Source organism: Perognathus longimembris, chromosome 3, assembly GCF_023159225.1.
Source record: "Perognathus longimembris pacificus isolate PPM17 chromosome 3, ASM2315922v1, whole genome shotgun sequence".
In the NCBI taxonomy this organism is placed as follows: domain Eukaryota; kingdom Metazoa; phylum Chordata; class Mammalia; order Rodentia; family Heteromyidae; genus Perognathus; species Perognathus longimembris.
In genome coordinates, this window is record NC_063163.1 from 66,688,523 (window position 1) to 66,706,685 (window position 18,163).

The following is an 18,163-nucleotide window of genomic DNA, read 5'->3' on the forward strand; positions in this document are numbered from 1 at the left end:
CGCATTGAAACAAACCCCAAGATATAGAAACAAAAGACCCGTCTTTTTAATTACTTAGTGTATAGTCTTGGTATTTTGATGATTCTTTTTATGTATGGTACCTTGGGGAAGGAGGAGAGTACAGAACTGGAGGGAGAAAGGGTGACAAAGTGTAGCAGTGGAGCGCACTGGACATTGAGGAAAGTGAACTTATGCAACTCGTGGGTGGAGATGGGAGGGAGGGACGGGGACAGGAGGAGGACACAGAAAACAATGAATGAAAGGAAATGTATTACCTGATTCATGTAACTGTAATCCCTCTATATATCACATTAACATAATAATCCCCCTGTAACAATAAATTAATTTTTTAAAAGATAGGGGTGACAGGCTTGCAGGAGTGAGTCTTATACATTCCCAGCTGCCCCTGAAGAAGGATTACAGATCATTAGGATTATTGGTCTGGCCCTGCTTCCATTTCCCTTGTGGCAAACTGTTTAATATTTGGGGCTAGAGTGGTGCTTGTGGAAGCATCCTTTGGGTTTCTGGCCAGGGGGATGTTTGGATGCAGTTCTAGGACTGCCTTCTGTGAGCTGGGGGAAGGGCTGGTGTGGCCTCACGCCTGGGCCTCTGTTGGAACGACGCTGGGCTTGGGGAGCGACCCTGGCAGGCGCCGCCTGCACTGTCATTCGCCAAGCAACATTCCCCTGCAGCAGAAATCATGTGTACAACAGGAAGCAATGATGCCACTGGACCTTAGACTGCTGGTCCTTTCCCAAGGACAAAATAAACAAAACCAATCTTCCAGGATGTTCTGCCCCACACTTCAGGAAATAAGGTGTTCCCCTGGGGCCTTTTACAGCCACCTGTACCACCAGAACTGAGCCCTGAGCCAGGGGCCACTGGCTGAGCACCTCAGTTCAAAGCCAGCCCAGGTCGGGAAGTTCATGAAACTCTCCACGCCAATTAACCAGCAAAAAGTGGGAAGTAACATGGGAAGGAGGGAGGGGAGAGAACCAAGGAAGAGATGACACTGAAGGAAAGGAAATGTTCTATTGCTTAACGCAAGTAAATGTAACCCTGCTGTGCATGACCTCTAAAATAATAAAGTAAATTAAAAGAAAAAGTAGCAAGTGGAGCTGTGATTCAAGTTGTAGAGCACCATTTTGAGTGGGAAAAAAAAATGCTCAAGGACAGAACTCAGGCCAAGTTCAAAACTCCCATACTAGCATTAAAAAAAAAAAAAAAAAACACCCAACCTTGCTTCTGGGCCAGTGCCCTGATGTAGGGTGCCAGGGTGTATCTCCAAGTGTTCATTCGTGCACCTGTGCACATGCGTGCCGACTGTCCAAGCTTTGGACAGTCCTGCTCCAAGCCTTGGGCGGCCCCGTCCACATGCACCAAGTCAACCCTTCCTGGTGCTGAGGGAAGCCCCGCCCATCTCCACCTCATGAAGATCCCACTCGCTGAATTGCCCCTAATTCTAACAATTCTGGACACTGGCTGCCTCAGGGCCTTTGCACAGGTCATTCTCGCTGCTGAGGAGGCTTTCCTCCTTGCAACTTAGAAAAACGAGAAGATGGCTCAAGGAGTCCCTGTGGCACCCCGTGGAGCCCACTGTGAGAAGTGGCTCTGCCCAATGTCTTCCTTTGTGGATGTGTGACCAAAGACACCCAGCCTCTTCTGAGAACCCAAAGAGCACTTGAGCATTTTTACACTCTCCTCCCTAATCTGGCAGTTTAACGAAGTGGGTGGCATCACAGTGACCTGATGGCAGGTATCAGGGACAAGAAAGCCTGGGGTTGGCTCTTGAAACTCACTTCCTTCTTCCTCCTCCTCTACCACTCTGCTTCAGTCCAGCACAGGGAGAGCAGTGCCTCCGGGTTTGGCCTCCTGCACAGCTGGCTGCCCCTGGGTAAGTCCTCCTGGGCAGATGGGACCCTCACCCCCGGGTGCCAAGGACCTGGCCTGGCCCTCTGGGGTGGCTGAAGGGAGGCCGGGCTTGGGGAATGGCCTCCGGCCGGCTCACAACTGGCTGTCACAGCCCTGGGGTCCACTGGGGTCTGGGGGGGCGGGGAGCGAGGTCCTCTGTTTCTATGGGATTTGCCAAGCAGAGGGCCCCTGTCCCACCTCGTCCAGCTCGTGGTATGGATGCACTCGCACCCCTCTGACCTCCAGGCTCCTTCCTGACCTCACATTCTCTCTGACCTGGCCTGGGAGGAAGAGATGATGAGGCCTCAGCGGGTTTGGTTCTCCTACCTCCAACATAGTCTGATAACTGAGGCTGACCCTGAACTCAATGCGTGGCCTGGGCTGACGTTGAGCTCACTGCGTGGCTTGGCTGATCTTGAACTCACTGCATGGCCTGGGCTGACACTGAACTCACTGCATGGCCTGGGCTGACGTTGAACTCACTGCGTGGCCTGGGTTGACACTGAACTCACTGCGTGGCCTGGGCTGACGTTGAGCTCACTGCGTGGCCTGGGCTGACGTTGAGCTCACTGCGTGGCCTGGGCTGACGTTGAACTTACTGCGTGGCCTGGGCTGACATTGAGCTCACTGAGTGGCCTGGACTGACCCCTGTCCATATTTTTCCTAGGTTGGTTTGGAACTTTTGGTCCCTTTCTAGGAAACAAATGTTTGGGCCCAGCCCGAGTGGGATGTGAGGCCAGCCCTCAGTCCTCTGAGGCGCTATGAACAACTTGCTTGTGTCCTGGGAGGGTTGAGGGCCCACACCAATTTCTTTTTCTTTTTTTTTTGTCAGACCTGGGGCTTGAACTGAGCCTGGGTGCTGTCCCCTAGCTTCATTTGCTCATGGCTAGTGCTCTACCACTTGATCCATCTTTTTCTGAGAGGTTCATTGGAGGTAAGAGTCTCGCAGACTCTCCTGCCTGGGCTGGCTTTGATCAGTGATCCTCAGATTTTAGCCTCTAGAGTAGCTAGGATTACAGGCGTGAGCCACCAGCACCCAGCCTATAGGACCATTTTGATGGCCACTGAGTTAACCTTAGTCATTGGTCCAAGAGCCCAGGTGACAAGCTGGGGAAGACTGTCCCCCACTCTGACTGGGGCTGCTGCCCCAGGGCCTGTCTCCTGAAAATCTCCCAAAATGTCACCACCAGCCCTGCACCCCTCCTGTCACTCACGCCCCGTCAGGTTCTCACCCACCTTGCCCCATAGACAACATGGCCACAGGTGCTACCCACACATGGAATGGCACAGATGGAATGCAGCCCCACCAGGCAGGCAGAGAGGAGAAAGCAGTCCGAAAATGCACAGAGTGGGTCTACAGCAGGGCGGGAGGATGTACACATGAATGGGTTTGATGGATGGATGCATGCATGGGTGGGTGGATGCATGTGTGCTCTCATGCATGGATGGATGCTGCATGAATGGAAAGACTACCAGCCAGTCTTCTACCCCAGCTGTTAATGCTCTCCAAACCCAGAGCAATGGCAACTCAGAGAAATAAAGTTCTAGAAGCAGGACCCCTGAGCTCCTAGGAGGCACAGAATGTGCCTGCACACCACACAGGGGATTGGAATTAAGTTTTGTTGACCCCTATGAAAAGACGCATGCTACCATGGAACTTAGTCTGCAGGCCATTGTGTTTTGTCTTTCTTTTTTGTCAGTCATGGGGCTTGAACTCAGGGCCTGGACACTGTCCCTGGGCCTCTTTGTGCTCAAGGATAGCACTCTGCCACTTGAGCCGCAGTGGCACTTTTGCCTTTTTCTGAGTAGTTTACTGGTGAAAAAGAGTCGCCTGGAGTTTCCTGCCCAGGCTGGCTTTGACCTGTGATCCTCAGATCTCAGCCTCCTGAGTAGCTAGGATTACAGACATGAGCCACTGGTGCCGGCTATGGTTGTGTCTGCTCTGTCACTTGGTCTCAATGTGTCACCTGTAAGGTTGGGTGGTGACAGTGCTTTAAGGGGGCCTGGAAAGATGGGCTTCACTGTTTGTCGCTACCTTTCCTCTCTTCCCTCAGCTCCTGGAACCCATGGAGCTGCTGCCCTGGGCCAAGCTGCAATGTCCCTGGCGATGGTGCCTCCCTGGGCTGATGTCCCTGGCTCTGTTCTGCTTCTACTTTTCAATATCACAGGACAGCCCTGCCGGCTTCCCTAGGTCAAGGCCTGCCCCCGCATTGCCCAGGGCTTCCAATGACTCCAGGCCCGTGCCCCTGGGCCCTGTCCCAACGACCCCCAGCAGCTCAGCCCGGCCAGGATCCGCCGCGGCCCCCCCAGCCGACCAGCCCCTGCTGATCTTGCTGTGGACGTGGCCCTTCCACAACCCCGTGGCTCTGCCCCGCTGCTCGGAGCTGCTGCCCGGCACCGCCGACTGCCACATCACCGCGGACCGCACGGCGTACCCACGCGCGGACGGCGTGATCGTCCACCACCGCGAGGTGAGCGCCAGCCCCGCGGCGCTGCTGCCGCCGAGCCCGCGGCGGCCGGCCGGGCAGCGCTGGGTGTGGTTCAGCATGGAGTCGCCGAGCCACTGCGCGCGGCTGCGGGCGCTGGACGGCTACTTCAACCTCACCATGTCCTACCGCCTCGACTCGGACATCTTCACGCCCTACGGCTGGCTGGAGCCCTGGCGGGGCCCGCCGGCCGAGGCCCAGGTCAACGTCTCGGCCAAGAGCGGGCTGGCGGCCTGGGCCGTGTCCAACTGGCGGCCCGGCTCGGCGCGCGTGCGCTACTTCCGGCGGCTGCAGCCGCACCTGCGCGTGGACGTGTTCGGCGCCGGCCACCGGCCGCTGCCGCGCGGCGCCATGATGGCACGCCTGGCGCAGTACAAGTTCTACCTGGCCTTCGAGAACTCGCTGCACCCGGACTACATCACCGAGAAGCTGTGGAAGAACGCGCTGCTGGCCGCCGCAGTGCCCGTGGTGCTGGGGCCCGCCCGCCACAACTACGAGCGCTTCCTGCCGCCCGACGCCTTCATCCACGTGGACGACTTCGCCAGCCCCGAGGCCCTGGCGCAGCACCTGCACATGCTCGACGCTGACCCCGCCCGCTACCTGCGTCACTTCCGCTGGCGCGAGGCGCTGCGGCCGCGCCTGGGCAGCTGGGGCCTGGCCTTCTGCAAGGCCTGCCGGCGGCTGCAACAGGACCACCGCTACCAGACGGTGCCTAGCATCGCCTCCTGGTTCACGTGACCCTGGGGGGGGGGCTCCCTCCCTGGGGGAGAGCACATCTTTTATGCTTATTGTTCCAGTCCTGGGGCTGGGCGCTGTCCCTGAGTTCTTTTGCTCAAGGCCGGTGTTCTACCTCATTTACCTACAGCACCACTTCCGGTTTTTGATGGTGCATTGGAGGTAAGAGTCTCACAAGAACCTTCCTGTCCAGGCTGGCTTTGAACTGCCATCTTCAGATCTCAGCTTCCTGAGCAGCTAGGTTACAGGTGTGAGCCTCTAGTGCCCAGCCACCTATTCTTTTCTTTTCTTTTCTTTTTTGTCGATCATGGGGCTTGAACTGAGGGCCTGGGTGCTGTCCCTGAACTCTTTTGCTCAAGGCTAGTGCTCTACCACGATGAGCCACAGCACCACTCCCGGCTTTCTGGTGGTTCATTGAAGAGTTGAGTCTCACAGACTTTCCTGCCCTGGCTGGCTTTGAACACGCACGATCCTCAGATCTCAGCCTTTTGAGTAGCTAGGATGATAGGCGTGAGCCACTAGCCTCTGTCTCAGGGAGAAAATCTTTTGGGGTTTTGTAGGTTCACATACCAGGTCTCCACCTGGGTCTCACCTAGTAGGGCCTCACCACTGGGGTTTCTCACTGGCCATGGTCCCTCACCAGCCTGGGGCTCATGTTGGTGGGTTGTGTTTTGTGGCTGTTTTCTGGCTTTCACCTCCCCCTGGGGGTCCCCTAGGTGGTCACCACAAGGCAGAGCTGGGTCCTGTGCCCCTTCTTGCTGGGCATGAGGTGCAGGGGTCACTGGGTGTTTGGGGCCTGGTAGAGGCAGGGGAACCTGGGAAGGAGGGTGGGTGTGGGCATGGTGCCGGGTGAGCCGTCAGTGGGGGACTCAGTTGGTTTGCCTGGCCTGGGGCTCAGAGTGTGGAGCTGTCCGGAGCGTGTGTTGGAGACCAGCCCAGGAGTGGGAGCTAGGGTCCCCAGGCCTGCTCAGGGCTCAGGATCCTCCTGCCTCAGCCTCCCCAGCACTCAAAACAGATAAATGCTGACTGTGTTGGTTCATACTAGCAATCTTACCCATGTGGGAGGCAGAGATCAGGAGCATAGACGTTCTAGTCCAGCTTGAGCAAAAAGTTATGGAGGCTGCATCTCTTCAAATAAGCTAGATATGGTGACTGCCAACTACAGTCCTGGCTATTCAGGAGGCCTAGGCAGGAGGATCACTGTCCAGGTTAGTCCCAGGGGGAAAATGCCTCTAGCTGAAAAATAATTCAAGCCAAGCAGGTCTGGGAGCATGGCACTCACGTGGTAGAGCACCTGCCTACCCAAGGGTAAGGTCCTGAATTCAAACCCTACATTAAAAACATAAAAAACCCATGAGCTGAGAGGTGCATGTGACTGTGTCTGCTGAGTCCTTGGGCAGTGTGGGGTGTGTGTGTGTGTGTGAGTGCATACATGTGCATGTGCATACACAAGCTGGCAAAATGAGAGCCAGCCTGAGGGCCTGCGGGGGCAGCTCTGTTTATGTTTCCAGCTCTCTGGTGGGTGGCACCAGCACCCTGCGGTTGGGATGTTGGAGCTGGGTAGGAGCTGGGAAGCCAAGGCCCCAGGAGCCTGGTGTCCCTCTGTCACCCCACCACCGCCTGAGGATGCAGGGGAGTCTGGGGTCCATTGTGCCCTGCTCCATCTCTGAGGACTGGGTTCTCTCAGGTGGGCCGGGTGGGGAAACTGAGACTCTGAGAAGACACCCTGGGGCTTCTACAGCGTCTGGGGCTGCTGGCCTCCCTGCCACCCCTAGACTGAGCCAGCCCACACCAGGCTGAGCTGGAGATCCACCTCCCCAAACCTCAGAGCCAGGAGGCTGGGGGGGGGGGGGAGCAGTGGGGACCCCAGCCAGCCTGCCTCTCCAAGCAGACCACCCAGGCTGGGGCCTGGAAGCCCCGCGCTAGCTTAGGAGCCCCAGCTGGTGGGATGGGGTGGGGGTAGAGAGAGGGAGCTCCGCTGTGCGGCGCAGGGGACGGACGGGCTGTGTCCACCCCCGGGGACCGGCGCTGCCCCCCCCCCCCTCCAGCCGGCCGGGCCTGCCAAGCTTCAAGGTGACATGCGCAGGCAGCGCTCTCCCAGGCTCCCACCGGACCCCGTCATAAATCCCCCCCACCCCGAGGCTCGGCACGGACATTTACGGGCCTAAGGGACCCGGTGGGGCTGCGGTGGGGCTGGCGCCCGCCCAGGCCAACCCCGCGGGCGGCGGGCAGCGCGCGTGTATTTTTAGCTGGGGAAAGGAGATCGCGGCTGGGGGGTCCTCACCCTGGAGGGAGCGGACGGGGCCCACTAGGGCCCCACAGAGTCTCCATCCCCACCCCCCTCCGGGCCCCCCAGAAACACACCCGGCAGGGAGGGGTGGCTGGGGCAGGGACACTGGGTCCCCGCGGGCCTCGACGCCATCCGGCGCTTCCCGTGCGTGCGTCCTCGCGCCTGTGGGTGCCAGTCCTGGGACTCGAACTCGGGGCCCGGGCGCCGGCCCTGGGCTCCGGTGCTCCAGGCCGCCCCTCCACCACTTGCAGCGTTTTGCTGGTTCTTTGGAGATAGGAGTCTCACGGACCTCGCTGCCCGGGCTGGCTTGGAACCGCGATCCTCAGGTCCACGGAGGAGGATGAGCCCCGGAGCCGGGCCGCGCTTTCCTTTTTTAACCCCGCGCCCCTAGGTGGAGCCCCCTTTGCACCCGCTTCCCCTCCCTCCCGCGCCGGGCAGGCCGCACCCCGCGCCCGCAGCCCTGCCCGGGACTGAGGCACCACACAGGCTCGAGTTCGCACACTTTATGGCAGCACAGTCCTCGCCGGGTTCCGCGGTGTGGACGGCACCCTGGGCGCAGGCGCAGTCCGTGGCCGTCGGGGCGGGGCGGGCAGGGCCGAACCGTCTGAGGTAGAGTCACACGCAGGCGCACTCGCGTGCCGACAGCTCGTGCACGGTGTGGTAGCGGCTGTGCACGTCCAGGAAGGAGACCTCGTCCTCGTAGGCCGTCGGGCGGCAGCAGGGCTGCGCGCGCACGCGCTCCCGCCGCACGCGCCGCCGCTGGCGCAGGCGCCGCAGCCCCAGGTCGTAGACGCGCACGGCCGCCTCGCAAGCGCCTGCGCAGTAGTGGAACAGCACCGTCTCGTCCGAGGTGTAGCCCAGGCCCAGCTCGCTCACGCGCACCTCCAGCTGGCGCAGCCCGCACGGCCGCGTCCCCGCGCGGGCGCGCGCACGTCGCCGCCGCGGCCCCGCCCGACGGCGCGGCCCCGGGACTCGGCCCGCCCAGGGGCTCAGCTCGCCCAACTCCACGGCGTCCGGGGCGCCCTGCAGCAGCGCCCGGTCTGTCGGGAGAGAATGGGGCAGGGGTCAGGAGGGGGTGTCAGGAGGAGGGAGGGCCAGGAGGGGTTGCCAGGAGGGGGTGTCAGGAGGGAGGGTCAGGAGGGGATGTGAGGAGGAGGGAGGGTCAGGAGGGGGTGTCAGGAGGAGGGAAGGTCAGGAGGGGTTGCCAGGAGGGGGTGTCAGGAGGGAGGGTCAGGAGGGGATGTGAGGAGGAGGGAGGGTCAGGAGGGGGTGTCAGAAGGAGGGAGGATCAGGAGGGGGTGTCAGGAGGAGGGAGGGTCAGGAGGGGGTGTCAGGAGGAGGGAGGGTCAGGAGGGGGTGCCAGGAGGGGTTGTCAGGAGGAGGAAGGGTCAGGAGCAGGGGGGTGTCCCGAGGAGAGAGTGCCTGCCCTCTGTTCCCCTCAGTGAGGAAGGCCACCAGGGCAGGGGCACACCCTCACTGGAGGTGGCCCCCCACCTCCCCACCCAAAGCCCCCACTCCCTCCCCTCCCTGCTGCTTGTGCAGGTAGAGAAGGGCCAGGGCCGAGAGCGGGCCCCGAGCTGAGTCCCCACCTGCCCCAAGGCTGGTGCACCTGGGCCGACAAAAGCAGCCTTGTGGGAGGCCCAGGACTGGGGGAGGCCCAGGATTGGGGGGGAGTCTGCTCCCCGCAGAGTGTCAGAAGCCAGACAGATGCCGGTGCTGAGTTTCCCTTTCTCTACCACTTTTGTCCCTGCAACTTCAGGCAGGGCGGTGCTAGCCTTGTGCCTCAGTTTCTCCATCTTCTCAGAAAAGCTTGCAGAGCTGGGTGCTGGGGTTTGTAATCCCAGCTACTCAGGAGGCTGAGATCTGAGGCTCGGGGTTCCAAGCCAGCTTAGGGCAGGAAAGTCTGTGAGACTCCTCTGATATCCAGTGAACCACCAAAAAGCTGGAAGTGGCGCTGTGGCTCAAGCAGTAGAGCACCAGCTTTGAGCAAAAAAGAGCTCAAGGACAGCACCCAGGCCCTGAGTTCCAGCCCCAGGCCGGGAGCCCGCGTGCTTGCACAGCTTGCTCAGCTCCCCCTTGGATGTGGCTGGGGGTGGGAAGCGTGCACTGCCCGTCCTTTAGGCCGGATGGCAGGGAGGGGTCCGGAAAAGAGAGCCCCTCATGTGCCCTCGAGGCTGGGTATCCAGGCCCGCCCCTCCCTTCCGGGGACCGGATGCAGGGCCCTGCCCAGAGCCTGCCATCCCACCCTGTGCACTCTGCCCCCAGGCCTGGGATGATGGTTTTGGGGGCTCCGCCCAGCCCAGATGGCAGGGGACCTGGTATCCTAGGAAGGCCTTGGGCCTTGCAGGAGGAGAACGGGGGTGCCCCCCCCACCGCCCTTGTCCATTGTGAGGACAAGAAAAGGAGGATTGTGTGGGCCGGCGGGGAAGGCAGGCGCCAACGTGCCCAGCCCCTGCACGCCGTGCCCCGGGGTGGTCGCTCGTGTGCCCCCCACGTCTGACTTCCCAGCCCTGTCTCTCCTGGCCTGCGTGTTCCCCCCTTGTCCATGTCCCCCAGCAGGCTGCAGCCAGATCCACGACCCTCTCCCCATCCCCTGCTGGGTCCCAAGCCTGCTTCTAATCTCCATCTGTCCCCCACCTCCAGCCGGGAGGCTAATTCCCCCAGACAGCTTAGCCAGGGGACCCGGTGCGCAGAGCCACCCCTGCCAGGTCCGCTCCCGCCCCCACAGCCCCCATGTCAGGGCGTCTGACACGGGCGCGGCTTACACTGGGCCAGGCGGGCGATGCGGGCATCCAGGGTGCGGGGTGGCCGGCGCAGAGGGGCCAGCGCGGGCCCCAGGCGGTGGCCGAGCAGGTGACCCTCTCGACACAGCCACACGGACAGCACGGAGCTGCAGATCATGGAGACCAGGGCCGCCGCCTTCCAGCGCTGCATCCTCGGCCTGCACGGAGGGGACGGGATGGGACGGTCAACTGCCCCGGCAGCAAGTGGGGCGCGGGGCCCCGACTTTGAACACCACGCGGCATGCTTGGCGATCAATAACAACACAGAAGTGATTCATCAGGGAACCGCTCAACACGGGTGTGGAGCGTGCTGCCAAGGGCCCGATGGGCCGTGTGCCAGGGGCAACCAGCGGGGAGCCGCCCCATCTGGGGGGTCCCCCAGTGTTTTCCTGGGGAGCCGATGGCACAGTCTGGACTTGAAAAGCAGGAGGGGTTGGATGGGCGTCTGAGAAATGGCATTTCAGGCAGAGGGAACAGATAGTGCAAGGGCCCTGGGGCCTCACGGTGGGGGGGGGCCTCCGGGCAGGTGGCGCCTAGGGATGAGGGGGCTGGCACTGGAGGCGGGAACTGCGACTGGAGGCTGTTGTTCCCTTCGGGTTTATGTCTTGAACCCCCCCCCCCCCCGCCCGCCTGTCCTGGATGAGCGAGCTGATGCCCAGAAGCGAGTAGAGCAGGGCCACCCGCGGGGGCCTCTCCTGCTCCCCAGTCTACCCACTCCCATTCTCCTCCAACCTCATGCGGGAGGATGCCTCCTCCAAGAAGCCCTCTGCGTTCCCCCCACCCCCCCGCCAGTACACTGGACATCCCCCGTGAGGGCTCAGGTTACTCTTGCCGCTGCTGCATGCCGGCGTCCTGCGTTCTGCACACAGTTGGTGCTTCATAATGGATGTGCAACCTCACCCAACCCCACTGCTCCCCGAGGGAGGTGCTGCATGGAGCGTGAGGAGTGGTGCGTGCCCGGCCCTCAGTCCCGCGTGATCTGCATCCATTTGCATGCGATTAGCAGAGGCAGGCCTATCAGCCCCCTGTGCACACACCTGGCACCATCAGCCTCCAATCGGTAACTGGATGCCTGCTCCCAGCGCCCGCTGTGTGCAGGGCCTGCTGCTGCACCCAGAGAGGCACTTGCTGAACCTCTAGATGACAGCTGGGGAACCTGAGGCACTGCAGGGGTGGCGGCTTGCTGCTGTCAGCAGTGTTATTGTGTATTGTTAGTGTTTATTATCACTTTATTATTGTCATCGATGGTATTTTATTTTACTTATGGGTTTTTTGTTTTTATGTTTTGCCAGTCGTGCGGCTTGAACTCGGGGCCTGGGCACTGTCCCTGAGCTCTTTTGCTCAAGGCTAGCGCCCTACCACTTTGTGCCACAGCGCCACTTCTGGGTTTTTGAGTGGTTAACTGAAGAGTCTCACGGACTTTCCCGCCTGGGCTGGCTTTGAACCGCAATCCTTAGCCTCCTGAGTAGCTAGGATTACAGGTGTGAGCCACCAGGGCTGGGCCTGTAATCCATGCTGGAGGTGGAGGCCGTGCCTCCCACTGAGCCCCATCCCAGGTCTGGGACTGAGCTCCCTGACCTGGAGGGAGGTGGCCTACCTTGCTGCAGGCTGGATGGCTTCCTGGGTCCATAACAAGCATTTATTAGATACCATCAGCACACGGCACGCACTGCTTAGACACCTGCTGAATGCATAGACGGAGAAGCGGGTGCAGGGTGGCTCAGATCCCTGTTTGGAGCGCCGGCCCGGCTCCAGCGCCTGGAAGCATTTGCCCATCCGGCATTTACCGAGCCTCCAGGACAAGCCGGGGGCCCCGAGGACACACCTGCCAAGCATGGTGGCTCACGCCTGTAACCGTGCCTACTCAGGAGGCTGACATGGAAGCCAGCCCGCACAGGAAAGTCTGTGAGACTCTGGTCTCTGATTAATCATTAAAAAAAAATAAAGCTGGAAGTGGAATTAGGGCTCAAGTGGTAGAGCGCCGGACTCAAGCACAAGAAACGTGACGGAGGGCATCCCCTGCATGGTCAGGACAATCGGGAGGACAGGGGCAGGGCAGTCCGCGGGGTGGGGGTCTAGGCGAAGGCCCTGCGGCAGGACGGAGCCTGGCCCATTGGAGGGGCAGCGAGGAGAACCCTGTGGCCGTGGCGGGCGGGTAGCAGCCCTCGGCAGCCCCGACACTTGCTAGTGTCCACAGCCAGCTGTTTTGCCCACAGTGAGCACCCATGTTCTGCCCAGACTCCACACAAAGGAAGTCTTTTCAGTGTCACCTCGTTAGCCCAGCAGAGGAACCCCAGACCTCTCTAGCCCTCCCCCTGGCTCCCTGCTCGGAGCAGCGTGCCTCAGTTTCCCCACCCTGCTGCAGCAAGCCTCCATCTCTGATCACATGGGTCTGCCCGGGGCCTCCCGGGGGCCTGGGAGAGGGAGCCGGGGCGGCCCCCAGGATGGCCGGGCAGCCTTGGTAGCGGACCGCCCCCTCACCCCAGAGTCTGGAGGGACGGCCAGCAGGGGCCGAGGGGCCCGCGGTGGCTGATGGGCCTGGCTAACAATGGCCTTTCTGTCTGGGGGTCACCTGACTGGTTTGTCCCTGGCACCGACCCCACCTGTGGCGGTGACGTGGGGAGTGGCGCAGGTGTGGCCAGTCCCAGAGGGGGCCGGTGTGTGGTGAGTGGCTGTGTCCTACAGGCTCTGCGCCCGGGACCCCTGGCAGCAGCCGGGGGAGCAGAGCGAGGAGGCCCCCACCTCCCGCTGAAGACCCCGCGGGCTGAGGCCCACAGCTGGGCCAGCATTCCCTCTCCGTCCACGGAGAGGCAGCCAGGGCAAGAGTGTGAGAGTCGGAAAACAGCACACCCTGCCCGGCCTCTGCCCACCAGGCCTGCCTGGCTGGGGGAGGGGGCGTCAGTAACCTCTCTCTCTCCCTCTGACAGAACTCCTGGCCTTGGGGAGGCCTGTGCTCCATTCACACGCACTCCCAGACAAGAGAGGAAGAAGAGGCCCGAAAGCAGCCCCATGGGCCCCATTCACCTCTTCTAATCTAGAGGAAAGCCAGAATTTTGGAGCCGAGCTCCCGCTGAGCAAACTCCTATTCACCCCTCAAAGCCCAAGCCCCCACAGTGCCACTGCCAAGGAGACCCGAGTGTCCCAGAGAGCGGCCCTCAGCCCTGCCAGCCCCGCGTCCACGTGCACGCCTGTGTTCTCTGGGAAGAAGATGCTGAGGTCCTCTGGGGATTTCTGTTTACAGAGGCAGGTGCTGGCAGCTGCCACCTGGCCTGTGTTGTACCAGTGAGGTACCCTGCATGTGCTCCCCCTTCCATGACTCAGTTTCCCCATGTTCAACAAGAGCACGAAGAGAGCAGCCCAGCCCCGAGGGAGCCACAGGAAGGATCTAGAGGAGCTGATCTGAGTGGTTGGGGGGCTGCAGTTGCCCCAGGGAGAAGGAGCCTCGGATGGGCGAGCTCACGCACACCCACCACCCAGTCCTCTGGATGGCTGAGGCCGGGGGACAGCCTCAGTTTCCCCACATGTGCCATGGCCAGCCCAGGACCCCCTTCCCGCATGTGAAGAGGGGTGGTTTAGTTCAGTGACATCCTGTGGGGGGTGGGGAGTGAGGGGCAACTGGGAGGGGTTCAAGCACACGTGCCTCGGTTTCCCCACAGGTGCTGACAGCCCAGGGGGCTGGTGCCGATCCTAGGGCAGCCTGTTCAGCTCTGTCTCATGTAGCTTGTGAGGGGTTCCCAGTGGTTCTGCTAATGGGGAAACTGAGGCTTGAGGAGCAGAGTGTGTGTGGGGGGGGAGTGTCAGAGGCCCATTGGAAACACTCCACAACTGTGGCAGAGGAAAACTGGAGTTCTCCAGCCTATAAAAATGCGCCCCTCCCGGGGAAAACCAGCCCACCCCCCCACCCCCCCCTGCCGTGGGGACAGACGGGGCTGGGGTAGCGACACACATCTGGGGGCAAACCAGGAACATGTGGCTGGCACAGCTGGTTCTGATGCTGTGTGTGGGCGGGGCGGGGGCGCCTCGCGTCTGGGGGGCTCGGCCAGGCGGGGTGCCCAGCCTCGCCTCCCCCCACCCTGCTCTCTGCGCATCCATGCCACTTGTCTTTGCCAACGTGAGGCCGAGGGGTGGGTGTCCCGGGAGGGGGGCATCCGGGACACCCCAGACCTTTCTAGGCACTGGCTGTAGCGAGATGGGGAAACAGAGGGTGTGAAGGGAAGTGAACTGATCACAGGACAGCCCATCGGGGTGTGAGCGTGGGTGGTGCCCACCCACACTGATCTCCACCTGGGGAAACGGGGACCTGAGAAGCAAAGCGAGGGCGCAAAGCCCTGAGGCAGCGGCAGCACCAGGGTTGGCTTCTCAATGGCTCCCAGGCAGTTCCCGCGGAAGAGAAACAGAGGCCCAGAGAGGCACGCAGCTTCCCCAAAACGCACAGCACAGCAGAAGCAGTGCAGAAAGGGACGGGACGGTCGGCGGAGAGCCTGCGGTGTCAGCCCAGGTTCTGCCCCCGACTGCTACAGAAAGCACCTGGGGAAAGCCAGGGCAGTGCCCAGGGCCAGCCAGCCAAGGGAGACAAAGTGTGACAGCAGAACAACGAGAGCCACACCGGTCCGCGAGTGGCCCCGAGGGCGGGAGGGGAAGAGGGCTGGGAAGGTGTCCCCCGGGGAGGGAACGCAGGCGCCTGGACCTGAAGCTGGGGCTGCACCTGGAGCCTCCCCTTCCTGCAGCTGCCACCCGGGCTGGGCGGCTCTGGCGTGGCTGGGCTGCCCGCCTCTGCGGTTGGCCTGTAAAATTCCCACGTTGACCACACGGGGAGGCCGGTTTGGCTCCAGGCCTGGCCAGTGGGCGGGCGGGCTGACAGGGTCAGGCTAATGAGGCCTGGCGCTGAGCCGCTGGCTCTGCGCCTGGTGGGTAGCTCAAGAGGATGCCCCAGGCAGCTGGCGGTCTGATGAAAAGGGAAACTGAGGCAGGTACCAGGAAAGACTCCTAACAGCCTCCCCCCACCCCCCCACCCCCGCCTAACCTCCTGGAAGAGGGGACTGAGTTACCTCCCCCATGTACCCCAAATTCAAAATGTGGTTTGGGATCCCTGCACGGAGTTTGGTTAAGCCTGAATGCCACCCTCTCCGTGGGCCTCAGTCTCCCCTGTAGGAAGGGAGGAGGGGGTCTCCATGTTACGAGCTGGAGCTCCTGTCAGATATCCTCTGGCCTCCTTCAAAGTCTGATTTCACTTGGTTTAGACATGAAGGCGTCTGCAATCCGTTACCCTCTCTTCACCACCCTTCTGGAACATTGCTTATAGAAAAGCACCCAGGCCTGCTCGCTCTGGACTCAGGGCCCCCTCACACGCTGGTGTGGGAGCAGGGGGTCCCCTGAGCCACCAGCCCCATCCTGGCCCAGAGCTGTCGCTTAGTGGCAGGGAGGTCCAGCCCCGGCCCAAGCCCAGTTCAGTGACAAAATGGGGACAAGCGAGGTGGGCTGGGGTGATGGAGACATTAACCACCTCATCCTCTGTGCACCCCTTTCCTGTCTCCAGGGGGTCCCTCCTCCAGCACCCCAACTTTCTCTCCCTCCTCTGCCAACTTCCTAGAGCATCTTCTCCCCACCCCACTCACCAGGGTGTTCTTCAATATTCCCAAACTACGCTCACACTGCAGCCACCCGCCCTTGCCCTCTCCTTTACCACTTAGCGCACTCCTACCCAGCCTCCACGGCCCCGGAGTCACCAGCGCCCCTTCCTCCGCCAAGCCTCCTGGGGGCCTGGTCCTCACTCCAGGCCCCCCAGCTCCGTGTCCCCGGGTTGAACGCGACACCAGCCAGCTCCATCGGGATGATCCAAAGTATGGATTTTAAAAACAAATAGAGGTCCAAACAATATCCCTCTTGTTCCGAGCCGGCCTGAAAAGCTTTGGATCCCTTGGGCGCCAGGCCCCGAGGGAGGACCGTGGCCGGTGGCTTCGGAGGGCACCCCAGCTCTGCGCCAGGGGCCCTCGGTCGCCGTGGGATGAGAAGCTAGGGGGTCCGCAGGGGCCCGGGGCAGAGCCCCCGCCGTCCCCACCAGGCCGATCCCGCCCCGGCGGCGCGTCCCCAGCCAGGGGCACTGGGAGACAAAGGACGTGGTGGAACCCAGACGGCGGGGAGGGGAGGGTGGCGGGGAGGGCGGGCGGCGGGGAGGGGAGGCCACCGCGCCCCCCACCGGGGTAACGGGCGCGCGCCCCCCGTTCCGGGCGCGGTCCCCCCGGGCTCGGATCGGAGCCCCGACCCGCACCTGGGCGCCGGCGTGGGGGTGGGGGGGGACGGCGCAGTCTGCGAGGGGCCCGCGGGGCCCCCGGCGCCCTCTGGCGGCGGCGCGCGGAGCGGAGCAGCCTCGGCCGGGCCCCGCCGAGGACACGGTGTCCCCGCGGCGCCGCGCAGCGCCCGGCCGGAGCGGAGCGGAGCGGAGCGCGCGGCTGACAGATGTTTACCAGTGCGCGCAGCTGGGCCGCGACGGCACCCCCGCCGGGGGCTGCGGGGGTCCCACGGCCCGCTGCGGACCACCGGGCACGGGGGGCGTCTTAGAGACCGGGAAAGAGGCTCGGCGGCGCCGCTGGGGGCGGCTGCCTGCGGGGGGCTCGGGGGTGGAGCGCGACCGCCCCGTCGGGCCGGGCCACCCGGGGCTGGTGGGGGCGCGCGGCTCGCCGGCCTCCCCTGCGTCCCCCGCGCCCCTCGCGCGGACCTCTCGCCCCGGAGCCCCGCCTCTGAAGAGCTGCGGGTGCCCACGGGGTCCCGGGCAGGACGCGGGGCGCTGCCCCCCCACAGCGCAGGTCTCCCCGCCGGGCCCGGCTTACCTGCTCGGGGCGCGCGGCTACCCGTCCCCTGGCCCTGCCGCCGCGCCCGCCATCTGGGCCGCCTGGGCCCGCGGAGCCCGGGGGGGCCCGGGCCGGAGGAGGCGGCCGCGGGGGGTGCGCGGCGCGGCCCGGCCCATGGGGCCCCCCCGGGCTCGCTAGCGGCGGGCAGCGGCCATCCCGGGCCGGCGGGGGGCCGAGGGCGCCCTGGACGGCGGGGTGCTCGGAGGGCGCGGGACGCGCGGGGCGCACGGACGGCGCCGGGGTCTCGGGGCGGCGGCGGCGGCGGCGGCGCTCGGGGCCCGGGCGCTCAGAGCGGCTCCACGGCGCGCTCTCCCGCCGCTCCCGCCGCGGACGGCTCGGTCGGCGGGGCCGGGGGCGGGCCTGGGGCGGGGCCGGGGCGGGGCGCGCGCTTCCCGGGCCGGGAGCCGCCCCGCCCCTCCCCGCCGCGGGGCCGCGCTGAGCGCAGGTGGCCGCCGCCGAGCCCCCCCCAGACGGCCACCGCCGCCCCGGGCCCGGGACCCCGACGGCGCCCCCTCTCCGCGTGCTGCCCCCGACGACGCTGCCCACGCTCCCGCACAGCCCCCCAAGAATCCGAATGCTGCACACCCCGTGCCAGCCTAGGTCCCCAAGACAGACCGACAGGGAAAACCCCCAAATCAGCAGCCCCCCAAAACAAAAACTGCTTCCACGCCCTTCTGAGAATCTTATTGCCTCTCTTCTGCAAATCCAGAGCCCTGAGACGCCCCTAAACCCACAGCACCGCGTCCTCACCCCCAAAAGGACCGAGGTGCCTCCAGCCCCAGGTCCTTTTCCCGAGAAAACATCCTGGGAACTGAGTGTCCCCTAAGAGCACGCGGAACCCTAAAACTGACGGCCTCGCCGCTGTCCACAGCGCCCCCTATCCAGCAGCCGCGAGCCCCGAAGGGAAGGGGTTCCCCGGTCCCCCGGGGGTCCCGCAGGCGCCCCCTCCCGGGCACCGGGGACAGCGCCATCCCCACCCGCGGCCGGACCCGCCGCGCCCCCTGCCCAAGGGGCGGCGGCCCCGCAGCGCCTCCTGGCGGCCCCTGTCCGAAGAGAGCTAGGGCGGGGCCTGCTGGTGGGCGTGGTCGGATAGTTCAGGCCCCGCCCCGC

General features: G+C 63.5%; 2 protein-coding genes across 3 annotated transcripts; one reads left to right on the forward strand and one right to left on the reverse strand.

The window, feature by feature from the left end:
• The first annotated feature begins 3,977 nt into the window (after positions 1-3,977).
• Positions 3,978-5,146, forward strand: Fut6 (fucosyltransferase 6). Of its 2 annotated transcripts, none has more exons than XM_048340864.1 (2): positions 3,978-4,108; positions 4,148-5,146. In XM_048340864.1, exons 1-2 carry the CDS (start codon positions 3,978-3,980, stop codon positions 5,133-5,135), a joined length of 1,119 nt encoding a protein of 372 aa, XP_048196821.1. In that variant the 3' UTR covers positions 5,136-5,146. The 2 variants fall into 2 exon arrangements, with proteins under 2 accessions (XP_048196821.1, XP_048196822.1); XM_048340865.1 differs by having other exon boundaries at positions 3,978-4,090; positions 4,169-5,146.
• Positions 5,147-7,910: 2,764 nt separating this feature from the next.
• On the reverse strand, positions 7,911-17,233 carry Nrtn (neurturin). The gene is made up of 3 exons (XM_048340866.1): positions 17,033-17,233; positions 10,188-10,363; positions 7,911-8,462 (listed from the first exon to the last, which is right to left on the reverse strand). The coding sequence occupies exons 2-3, from the start codon at positions 10,354-10,356 to the stop codon at positions 8,038-8,040; spliced, it is 594 nt and encodes a 197-aa protein (XP_048196823.1). The 5' UTR covers positions 10,357-10,363; positions 17,033-17,233; the 3' UTR covers positions 7,911-8,037.
• Positions 17,234-18,163: the final 930 nt, after the last annotated feature.

Bases quoted from the DNA above. Each gene is read 5' to 3' on its own strand.
- Fut6 (XM_048340864.1), top strand. From the start codon at position 3,978: ATGGAGCTGCTGCCCTGGGCCAAGCTGCAATGTCCCTGGCGATGGTGC. The intron at 4,109-4,147 runs GCCTGCCCCCGC...CAATGACTCCAG, and splicing joins GCCGGCTTCCCTAGGTCAAG to GCCCGTGCCCCTGGGCCCTG.
- Nrtn (XM_048340866.1), bottom strand. From the start codon at position 10,356: ATGCAGCGCTGGAAGGCGGCGGCCCTGGTCTCCATGATCTGCAGCTCC. The intron at 8,463-10,187 runs GTAAGCCGCGCC...CTCTCCCGACAG, and splicing joins CATCGCCCGCCTGGCCCAGT to ACCGGGCGCTGCTGCAGGGC.